Consider the following 11,212-nt stretch of genomic DNA (forward strand, 5'->3'; position numbering starts at 1 on the left):
GTCTGGTCTGGTCCATGTCTAGCCCGACATAGTTGCTAATGCGCCTGGGCTGGCACGGCCCAGAGGAGCAGATCGTGCCTGGCCTGCTCCCGCTAGGGTAGCCCGGTAACGACGCTGCCAGTTCGACGCCGTCCTGATGCCCAGTATACCCCCATACCCCCACTCCCAGCGCCTCGGGTCCTCGCCTCGCATTTGCCTACCTTCGCCTTGATCCGGCGATCTCATTGTCTCCTCGCTGACCGTCGCCCTCGGCCCCCGTCCCTAACTTCAGTGACCTCGATCCAGCAATACAACACCATCTCCCCTCTCCATGTCTCCTCTCTCTCTCGATGAACTATGTGAGTTCGTGTTGTAGCCTAGTCTCTCCTCCCCCGCTCGTTGTCGTTTCTAATCAGTGTCTCTCGTCTAGGTGCCCGATGTCTTCTCCAACTCCAGGCTCCGGTTGCACAAGTAAACTCTAACCCTAACCCTAGATCTCTAATTATTTTGTGTAGGTCAGTTGTCGATGCCTCGTCTTCCTCCTCTAGAGTAGACTAGGCATGTACGACGGCTGCACGCACCGTTGAGGAACGGTGTAGATCGATCGTCCGTGGTAAAGATCGCCATGTATTAGAGTTGAGGAATGATGACGAGGTCTATTCGCTCACCGGCAATGATGACTTTCGCACGACAAGGCTTGTCTCCAATGACAAAGACGACATTAGGCGAGACGCTGTTGCATGCCTTGTTCGGTATCGATGTCTTGTGTTTGAAAATTCTAAAATTTACCATATTTTAGAGGTGTTGTATATCTGGGGGGCTCCTGTGCTCCAACGGACCAACCCAACACAAAAACAAATCCGTAGGATCGTGCCGAGGTCGACGTCCAGAGTCCAGACACGTGAGCCACTTTAAGTACGGCCCGTGAAAACGCCGCGCCGTGTCGGCCCGTTGACTATCGGGTGATGTCCTTCACTGTTGTTGACAGAAAACCTCTCTTCTCTGCCGCAATGGTAGGCAGGGCACGCGTCCTAGAAGCGAGGCCAGGTGTCGCGCCACCGAAGCTCGGCGCCGCCACGTCTTCTCTCTGCGGGCAGCTTGCTTTGATCCTTCCCCTGGGTTCCAGTTCCAGCGTCTGCTTGCTTGCTACCACGCCTCCTCATCTGCTGCCACCGGCGTCTCTCCTTCCCAGCTGGGGCCCTGAGCTGAGAGCAGAGCAGGGAGCGAAACTTTGCGCTGAGATTGAGCTGCTCCTACTTGGAAGGCGGCGGCGTCGGCAATGGGGTCGGAGACGTTCGTGGAGATCCTGCTGGCCATCCTGCTGCCGCCGGTCGGCGTCTTCCTCCGCTACGGCATCGGGGTAATTAACACTCAGCTTAGCATCTGATTAATTGATGCATCGTCGTTCTCATCAGATGTGTGTAAGTAAAGTAACTGCTTGCTCGCGATCTACTGTGTGCCTGCCCTGCAGGTTGAGTTCTGGATCTGCCTGCTGCTCACCATCCTGGGATACATCCCGGGCATCATCTACGCCGTCTACGTCCTCGTCGCGTGAAAGCACAACATGGTGTGGTAGGTATGACGACGATGGTGACCGTCCGCCCGCCCGCCGGGAGCTGGAATATATGAGACCCAGACCCAGTGCTTCTGATCCATCCATTCCATGCATGCAGTGATGCAGGCATACGTACGTTTAGCCCATGCTGTATGTTTGTGTCTTGCTTTAGTTAGCTTTAGCTAGCTGCTTGCAGCTTAGCTTCTCTCAGCTCGTCTACCGGTCCGTTTTGCTGTGCCCATGGACATGGATGGGAAGAAGGAACCGTAGCTTGTATGCAAGTGTGTACTAGAGTCCAGAGTTTCTACTCTGCTACTGATTCTGAATCCAGACATGTTTTCTGAGATCTTCCTTCGTGCTAGCCGTGCTGAATTCTTATGGAAGCAGAGGTGCATGCACTGCGACGTTCGTTGGTAGCTCTTCCGCAACGGCATCCCCGACGGCTTCCTCTCTCTCTCTCTCTCTCTCTCTCTCTCTCAACTAAACGGGTACCTGGATTCCAGTGAAATCGCGCTGAGAGAACGCGCAGTGATACTGCCCAGATACATACATCCAAATCATCAGCCAGGCAAGTAACGTATTAGATGTACAGCATAGCTTCTGAAGGGAAAATGAAATAAAAACGCTTCAAAAAGAAAAAAGAACCAAGAACATGTCACATGTGGGAATTTTTTTGACTGAATGAAGCATAGTAAGGTACAGAACAGGCAGCCAAAAGCAGCTGCTCCTCGACACGAGGTTCACTCAAGTACCAGCCAAATGTTATCAGACAGAGACGATCATGCTTCCTACCACCTAGACTAGAGCTGTGTCTCCGTGTCTTGTCCAGAAAGAGCGTCGTCGTCTTCCCTGCAGCATTCACCAGTATCCCTCCTACTCATACTGCTGCTATTGCATCACCTCGCACCTACGGCTATCCCGGACCCCGTCCACCCCATCTCAGTCTCACTCACTTGGGGCTCTTCTTCCAGAGCCCGCTCATCCTGCGCAGCACGCCGCCGCCGCCGCCGCCGCCGCCGTTGCGCCGCTTGGGTGACTCCTCGTCCACGTCGTCCGAGAATGGCGAGCTCATCAGCTTCCCGCCGATGGAGCTGCCGTACTCGGGCCCCAGCGACCCGGTCCTCTCCACCGTGCCGCCGTTGCCGTCCTTCCCCCCACCCCCACCGAGCGCGGCTGCAGCCGCCTCCGCGGCCTTGCGCCACTGGTCGGACTGCACGCGCAGGCGCCGCAGCTCCGCCTCCATCTCCGCGCCGGCCGCCTGGGCCGCGTCCAGCTGCTCCGACGCCCGCGCAGCGCGCCGGCTGCTCCTGTCCGCCTCGTCCGTCACCAGCCCCAGCCGCATCCGCACGTCCTGCTCCGCGGCCTTGGCCAGCTCCAGCTCCGCCACCGCCGCCTCGTACTTGCGCCGCAGCTCCGCCTCCGCCCTGCCCGCCCCCGCCTTCAGCGCCTCGTTCTCCTCCGCCAGGCTCTGCAGCGCGTTCTCCTTGTCCATCAGGCATGCCTTCAGCTCCGCCGCGTCGGTGATGGACCTCATCAGCTTCGCCTCCAGCTCCGGCTGCTGCATCGCGTCTGGCCTGTGAGGATCTGCGGCGGCTCCTGCCATTGCCTCCATGAGTGCATCGTTCTTGTTCTTCAGCTCCAGCCTGAGCTCGCACAGTTCGCGGGCGCACTCGGCCCTCACACTCTCCAATGTCTCGTACAAGCCTCCAGTCTCGATAGTCATCCGAGTTTGCTGCTCCTGGTACCTGATCTCAGCGACCTCAAGAGCAGTCCGCAACTGTTCGATCTCTGGGTCATAGCTTCCACAGCTCCCATTGGCGTCGGCGGCACTTGTGGTCACCAGCACCTTCTGCAGAGCCTCAGTCTCAGAGCGGACATCAGTATTGGCCTTGGCCTTGGCATTGTCCGTGTCATGTGACTTCTTCATATCTTCCTGGAGCGATGCCACGAGAGCCTTGGACTCATTGAGCTCCATGTCCTTCGACCTCAGGCATTCCTGCATGCGGACGCCCTCAGCTACAAGTGAGTCAATGGTGGCCTTCGCTGTCTCCAGCTGCTGCTTGGTCTCATTTACCGTGGCATTTGCCTCAGCCGCAGCCCTGTCACTCTCGCTGACATTCACCTTCAGGCCCTCAATGGTCGCTAGGCGGATCTCCATCTCCTGCTTCAAGCCCTCGATCTCAGCTTCCACGTACTCGCACTGCTTCGCGCGGGCCGCGTCAGACTCTGCTGAAGCTTCCAGCTGCTGCTTCAGCCGCTGGATCTCGGACATGGCCGAGCCGAGCGCGGCTGCGTCCGCTGATTTCTGCCTCTGCACTGCCTCGAGTTCCGACTCCCAGGCACGGTCACGTTCCTGCGAGATCTTGCGCAGTTCCTGGAGACGGGATTCCTCCGCAGCTGAGAACTCGTCAAGCTGGCGCTGCAACTCCTCCAGCTTCGAGGCGGCTGCAGCCTGCTCTTGCGTCTTTGCTTCCTCGGCTTCCTGCTGCGCATGGCGCCTCCGTGCCTCTGACGAGCTAAGTTGCTCCTTGGCCTTCTTCAGTTCATCTTGCAGCTGGCTGACCTTGGACTCCAGTTCCGATAGCCTGCTTGGGCGCTTCTTCTGAAACGGAGCGTAAATTATGTGACCAAACGATTCAACATGACGCAAACCATGTCACAGACAAATATGTAGTTTCTATGCTGAACAATACAGAAATGTTGAAATAATCATAACAAGATAAAGTTGTTTGCTCAAAGTAAATTGGGTACTTTACAGGGTTTCCAATCATGATGCTAGCATAAGGAAAACTGAATGTTAGAAAACAGGACAGGGAGTGAAGATAATGTGCTGGCTGCAAGATATACCACTACCTCAGTAATTGGGCTCCGTGGAGACCGCCTCTCAGTAACCTTAGGGCTCCTCTCCGTAGGCGTTCTTGTCGGGGTAACTCCTGTAGAATCGGTTTCATTCCCTCCGGTTTTGGCCACACGAGATGCCCGCGGTGTCCTTGGAGAAGTCCTCTGCGGGGCATCTGAAGACCCACTCCTGCAAAGAGAGCTTAAATGTAAAACTCTAGCATCAAGTCGTGACAAAAGGAGCACTGAAAGAAATTAACAAGCTAAAACAGGCTAAAATCTGAGATTTTATCAATTGTGATTGCCAACATGTATGAACTAATCAGGCTGAGTGCATACTGTACAAGGTACGGCTACAGAGAGACATGTACTACATACCAAAATAGCCATGATTCTAGCATCTACAGTTAAATTTGAAAATCCTTGCTTTCTTGTTATGTAAATGCCGACTTTTAGTACAAAGAAAATTTCTGGTACCAATGCCCAACTCCAGCTAATCGCATTAACTTAATTAGCCTCAAACCTCAATGAATCCACAGAACTAAATCCAGATAATATAAACATACAAAGGCGTTGAAACCTTAGTACAACAAGGAGATGTGAATTCATGATGCACTGAACATGTGGCAAGATGGTATCCTTTTTATTTTATGAACTGGAAATATTGGAGCCCAACAGTTTGACTATTAAAAAGTCAGTCAATTTGACGCCTCTTCTTTGAAGAGGTTCAAGCCAGAATAATTACATTATCTAGAAAAGCACGGTTTATCTTTGCATATTCACAAAGATGCAATGACAACGAATATGCAGTTACTCTAGAAGACCTTTACAACGTTGTGAACAGTGACTGCAATCTAGAAGCATGTGAATTTTGTGCGAAAACAGGATACATTTCATTTATTAATAAAATGAGCAGCCCAAAGAAATACAACAGCTGAATATAAAAAGAATACACAAGGCAAACAAAAAGATCGACGTCTGACATATCTATATTTCAGTATAGTGCTTGCATAGAACGCAGCTACAGAAAATATAAGTATTCGTACAGATGGTTGACACCCAATTCACTTGTTGAGTTGTGTGCAAGGACCGATGCAACATAAATGCAATTTAGTGCCAGTCACCACATCCAGTAAAATCTACTAGCTTGGTTTGGTAGGGCAGTAATGTCAAAACTTCAAAATGACTTATAATTTGAAATGGGTAGAGCACTAGTTAACTCCATGGCTTCAATAGGGTAAAGAGCAATAAGGATCTAGGCAATAATAATTCGTAAACTATTTTCATGCTTCAAAAATGGTCATGCAGTTCACAGCTTGAGAAAAACTAGCATCTGTGCAGAAGACTTTCTGGATCCACTTGTTTGTGTTGTGTACAAAGAACCAATGTAACATAAATGCAATTAGTACTAGTCAGTACATTCGAAACATCTGCTAGCTTGGTAGAGCAGCAAACTCTTACAAAACATGGTAGTACATGGGCTCCTAGCAGTTTCAATCACAGACCTCAAATTTGAAAAACTGTTTTCATACTTCCACGCGTGTAACAACATGAGCAAAAGGAAAGAAAATGTGCTGCTAGTGTTTTGAACTTAAAACATGGCCTGCATTGGCCCCACCACCACAGTGCGATAGATCCATTCAATAGAAAGCCACCCTTGGATGCCCGCTCCCCGCTGTCTACTGCGGTGGTGTGGCGAACCGGGCCACCGAGGAATGCACATGCGCGATGCATGTGCAGAGCTGAGTGCAGCAGTTCTTGGGCTATACACAGAAGAAGAGAAGGAAATAGAACCCGAGGTGCACCTAGATTCTACACTTCTACAGAGAGAGAGAGAGAGAGACAGAGAGGGGGGGGGGGGGGGGGGGCTCGGGGGAGCTAACCTTGGTTTTGAAGTCTGCATGACGAGATTCCTCACCGAATCCTTCTGCAGTCACCAAACTGCTGGTTCAAACGGAAAAGTAGTGATAAGTGAGTACAAAATCGCACAGAAGCTTTCTTCTTTCTTTCATGTGCAAGCAAAAGCATGGCTAGTAACTGTCGTACTTAGCAACTGTAATAAGACGCAAAAGAGCTAAATAGCATCTAAGCTTTCTTTTTCAAGAGAGCTAATAAACAGCATCTACTGACTGAATGAACCTGAAAGGCTGAAACTTTTCTCAAAAAAAAAAAACAAACTGAAAACTTCATTGCGTAGTAGTATTCAGGATAAGGGAAAAACAAAACGCAAGAGATGTGCTCGCTATCTCTTGCTGCCTCCACATCAAATCAAATTTAAAAGATGAAGTGTCGTTTCCTGCCCATGCCCTATACCCCTGAGGCCTGACCGCCTGCCTGTGAGGCAGCAAGGACCCCCAATCCAAGGACGCCTGTGGAGGGAATCCAGCAAAGAGCCAGGAAGCAACCTCCACGACAAAACCCTAAAATACTGGCACGTACCAAACTGCCCCCCGGACTCGGTTCACCCACCCACCCCCGGCACCAAAAACCTCCGCGGAACTGGAGAAACAGCTATGGCAGCCTTTTTCCTGTCCTGCCAAGGAGTGGAGGAGGAGGAGAAACATAGCATGGGCAGCATCCATCCATGTCTCAAAGTAACCGAAAGGAGGAGGGTGTCAAAAAATTCAAACGGGGGAGGCGCAGTAACTCGCACTGTTTACTTTACTGTCTCCAAGAAGACGACGCATGGAAAGAAAGAAAGAAAAAAAAAACTAGACCTGCACGGTTTTACATACTAGCAAGGATATTTATGGCGGTAGGTCCTGAAGCGTGCGTGCGTGCCCGCTTGCTCAGCCCTCCTCATGGAGTCATGGTTGCGTCATGCGTGGCTGTGGTCTGTGGAGCAGGGAAGCGCATCCATCGGTGGACAAGACGAAGCTTTTGAAGAAGGAGAAGAGATGAAGCAGCAACTTAAAGGCGCTGTTAGTGTAGCACTGTGTATGCGTCTGTTCTGTTCCCGCATGCCCTGTAGTAACGCATTGGCGGCGGATTAAAGCGATGAACGCCGTACCAGCGGGTACTACGGGTCTACGGCGGTGTCTTGGTTTAGCAGCATGCCCATGGTTTCAGTTGCCGGAAAGCAGTCCCTCCTCGGCTGGAAGGAGTACTGGCTTGTTCCAGCAGGGTGTGGGTGTGGCCACCAAGAGAAGACGACGGATGGCAGATGAAACGGATGTGAGCGGTAGGAGAGAAGAAAAAACCGAACTTGAATCTGAAACCAAAGCCCCCCCACCAAATAAAAACATGGTGGGTATCGACCTGTTCAGGTAGATTAAACGGCAGTAAGAAAGGGTGCGGACAGAAGGGGGAGGGCGTACAGACGAGAAACGGAAGCGAGCGTGGAGAGCAGGGAGCCGTCACGACGAGGTCGACGCGCGCGGCAAGAACAAAGCAGAACAGCCTGCATTTTTTATTCACGCGAGGGGAGGGACGAGATGGATTCAAGAACGCTCCGTGCTCACTCACCTCTCTGCCTCGTCTCGCCGTCGCCGCTCGCTTCTTCTCGGACGGAGATCTTGGGGGCCGGCCTCCTCTCCCTCTCCTGCTGTAGTAGCTGCTTCTGTGGCCGGGTACAGTGTGTGGGTCTCCTCTCCTCCTCCCACTCCGAACTGTGAGCTCTGAAAGGGAAGGGAGTGAGTTCCCGGGGCTCGCTTTCGCCTGCTTCTATGGCGCGGGGTGGGTTGATAGGGACGGGCCCGCCGGGGCGTCGTCGATGCTGCAGTGCGGTGCGGCCGCTGCGCCTGTGCGCATCCCTGTGCGTGCGTGCCGCTGCTGCCGCCCTACTATTCGGCTCGGCTCGGCTCCCGGGGGGCGTGCAGGGTCCTGGGGCCCCACCGGTCAGCTTCCGCTTCCGCCTTCTTTGGCCCTGGTCTCGAGGGCTTCCTTCCTTCCCGCCCCCCACACACCGAGCTGGGGGATCTGGAATGTCACGGACAGGTGGGGACTGATCGGCACCTGGGCCTATCTGTCGGTGTCACGCCTCGGAAGGGCGCCGCGCGCGGCGCTACCGACATGGATTGGCCGGTCAAACGAACGGGGATCTGTCGCCACTGCACTGCCCCAGTAGTACTCCGCGGGTGTAAGGCCCAAAATTAGTAGAGAAAAAAAAAATATAAACAAAGTATCATAATACTTTGGAAATTAGGAGAATAAGAAAAATGATGAGAAAAGGGATTTATCTTTTAAAGGAAACCATTTATACATCCCATGAAATAAATAACAAGGAGAATAAAAACTTAAATTAGTAATATTAAAATAGTATGGTTTATACTCACCTTTGGGTTTCAATTGATACATCTGAAAACTAAAATAGAAGTATAAATTTGAATTTGGAATAGAAAATAGAAAATAAAAGAGAAGGGAAGAACTAAGAAAAATACTACATAAAATAAAATAAAAATCAGAATAAACATCCTTCACACTTATATTATTAAATTATACCTTTCAAACTGAGGACAAGTTATTCACAAAAGTTTGAATTTAAACTTGAACTTAAATTGGATTTGAAAATGGAGAAAAGAAAATAGGAAATAAAAAGAAAAAGGAACACTATGCCTTCATGGGCCGGCCAGATCCATTTCGGCCCACCTAAGGATTCTTCACCGCGCGGCCCATTCCACAACCTGGCGCCGACAACCGGGCCCGCGTCGTCAGCGACGTTCTCACCATGCCGCGCGCTAGCCTATCGCCGACATGTGGGCCCAGCCTGTCGGTCACATGTGCACGCTCAGCCATTCCACCTCCCACTTCCATGCGGGGCCGCGTTGTCAGGGTCTTCCCCCTTCCTTCGCCGCTCGGCTCGGGCGAGCTCGGTCGCGGCGGGCGACGGGAAATCCGGGGAAGCGCGGTCACGCAACAACCGGGTCCTGTTGGGATTCGCCGTCATCTCCTCGGCCGAACTTCACAAGATCCGCGCTGACCCGAATAAACAACCTCGCGCGCACCGGAACAACCCGCTCATGGCGCGCGGAGTCCGTGGTCGTCCTCCGTCCGAAATCCGCGGGACTGACCCAATAGAACCCACCGCGCACGCCACAATCACCTGTATATATGGTTGTGGAACTCTTTGCTCCCTTAATCGTCCCTCGGAGCAGCCCTCGTAACCACCTAGACACAAATCACCGGAACCGGGCCGCCGCGGGCTATCCTCTGCTGGCTGTCGATTCCATCCCCGGTGAGGTGTCCCTGGGATTCATCTGACCTGGTGGAGGGTGGTCGTGGCCGGGCCACTCGGAATCGGTCGCCAAGATCACCGGAATTGCTCACCATACTTCGTACTCCGCCGCGGATCCGCACCTCACCGTGGCCAACGCCGACGAGTCAACAATTCGAGGTAATAAGCCCCCGATCGGTTTCGCCTTGACCTCCTGTACGCGTAGCGCTAGGGAATCGGGAAATGATCGGCTAGGCACGTAGTTGGGGAGCTCCGGCGAAGTCCGCCGCCGCGTCCCTGTGCGGCGCCGCCGTCGGGACGACCTGGGTTGGGAAGACAAGCGCCCGACCGTTGGATCCCAGCCGACGGTCGAGATTAGATGTTAACATACCCCTTCGCTGCGATCAGTCATGGGCCATCCGATCGGGATCGGAGGGCAGGCAGTATCTGGTGGCGTGGTCGATTTGGGGCCGTTGATCTCTAATCGTGCGACTCACGGCGCATACCGGTTCGATTAAAACGCAATCTAATCTGGACCGTCTGAGATTGATCGGGCGGCCTTGAGATCACGATACCCCTTCGCCGTTTGATTTTGTAAAAGAGCCCTTCGGCTTTCACGGAATAAACCCGCCGTCCCTCGGGCACTGTTCCCCGTGTCTCGGGTTTCTTGCGCTGAACCCCCTGCGGTTTTCTGTTATTGAGGCCCAGTCCAGAACTCGTTTAAATTGAATAAATAAAATAGAAAATGGATTTTTAATATGAAAATAATTGCTAGAACTTAGATAATTCATAGAAAATTCATTTTAGCTCCAAATTGAACCATTCCAGTTTCTAAAATTTTGTAATAATATTCTTCATCATTTTGTGCCTCTGTTTTGGCATGAAAGGCTCATTTAAATTTATCTAATACTTAATCTTGTATTAAACACATAAAACATTAGAAAATCCATAACTTAAAATCTATAACTCCAAAATTAATGATTCCAGTTCCTATGATCTCATTTTAGTGTCTAGTTTATTACTGTGTATTTTATTTACATGTTTGGTGTAATGTTAATTCTTGCTATACAATGTTTGTTTGAATTGCTACGACTAGCAGTGAGGATACGTATCACCTGAGGATCATCCTGGTACCTGGATTCTCAAGGCCCAGGCAAGTTGTGCCCTTGATCACTTCTTTTTACCTACTCATGTTCTAATTAATCATAATGATCTGCATAGGTTAATTTTGATGGGACCCAATAGGTTACCCTAGTTTGTCTATCTTTATACCTTGTTTACCACTGAACTTTCTGGGTAGTACTTGCTAGTGCTATATGTGGTTTTGGGTATGGAGATACACTATCCATGGTTACATTTTTGTTATCAGTTGTTATTTATTGTTCATGTTGAGATCATTATGTTAATTGGAACATGGAGAACCACCCGGGAAAACAGTGCTACCACAGGGGTTTAATGGGACGCCCTTGGCTGATTAATTAGGAAAGCTAGTGGAAGACTACCTTACCCGAAAGGGGCAAGGGCAGTAGGGGAGAGGTCAGTGCGGGGAGGCCCTCGGGAGGATTTTGCTGCGATGGCGGTCCTGCAAGGGATTCCTGTACTGGATCTTCCTATAAACTGTAGCGGGTTTTCGGAAGCTAGTGGAACTTTGTAAAGGCCTCGTAGTGGATCCCTAGCCATTCACCTCG

At 51.3% G+C, this 11,212-nt stretch overlaps 2 protein-coding genes across 19 annotated transcripts; one reads left to right on the forward strand and one right to left on the reverse strand.

Moving 5' to 3' along the window:
• The first annotated feature begins 921 nt into the window (after nt 1-921).
• On the forward strand, nt 922-1,882 carry LOC100279015 (uncharacterized). Its single transcript, XM_020539838.3, has 2 exons — nt 922-1,339; nt 1,451-1,882. The coding sequence occupies exons 1-2, from the start codon at nt 1,259-1,261 to the stop codon at nt 1,532-1,534; spliced, it is 165 nt and encodes a 54-aa protein (XP_020395427.1). The 5' UTR covers nt 922-1,258; the 3' UTR covers nt 1,535-1,882.
• A 286-nt stretch (nt 1,883-2,168) lies between these two features.
• Nucleotides 2,169-8,191, reverse strand: LOC103629190 (interactor of constitutive active ROPs 2, chloroplastic). Of its 18 annotated transcripts, none has more exons than XM_020539837.3 (4): nt 7,838-8,191; nt 6,256-6,313; nt 4,388-4,562; nt 2,169-4,136 (listed from the first exon to the last, which is right to left on the reverse strand). In XM_020539837.3, exons 2-4 carry the CDS (start codon nt 6,273-6,275, stop codon nt 2,484-2,486), a joined length of 1,848 nt encoding a protein of 615 aa, XP_020395426.1. In that variant the 5' UTR covers nt 6,276-6,313; nt 7,838-8,191; the 3' UTR covers nt 2,169-2,483. The 18 variants fall into 18 exon arrangements, with proteins under 18 accessions (XP_020395426.1, XP_008648582.1, XP_008648583.1 ...); XM_008650360.4 differs by having other exon boundaries at nt 4,388-4,574; nt 7,838-8,172; XM_008650361.4 differs by having other exon boundaries at nt 4,385-4,562; nt 7,838-8,165.
• Nucleotides 8,192-11,212: the final 3,021 nt, after the last annotated feature.

This window comes from Zea mays, chromosome 6 (genome assembly GCF_902167145.1).
Source record: "Zea mays cultivar B73 chromosome 6, Zm-B73-REFERENCE-NAM-5.0, whole genome shotgun sequence".
NCBI classification, from domain to species: Eukaryota; Viridiplantae; Streptophyta; class Magnoliopsida; order Poales; family Poaceae; genus Zea; species Zea mays.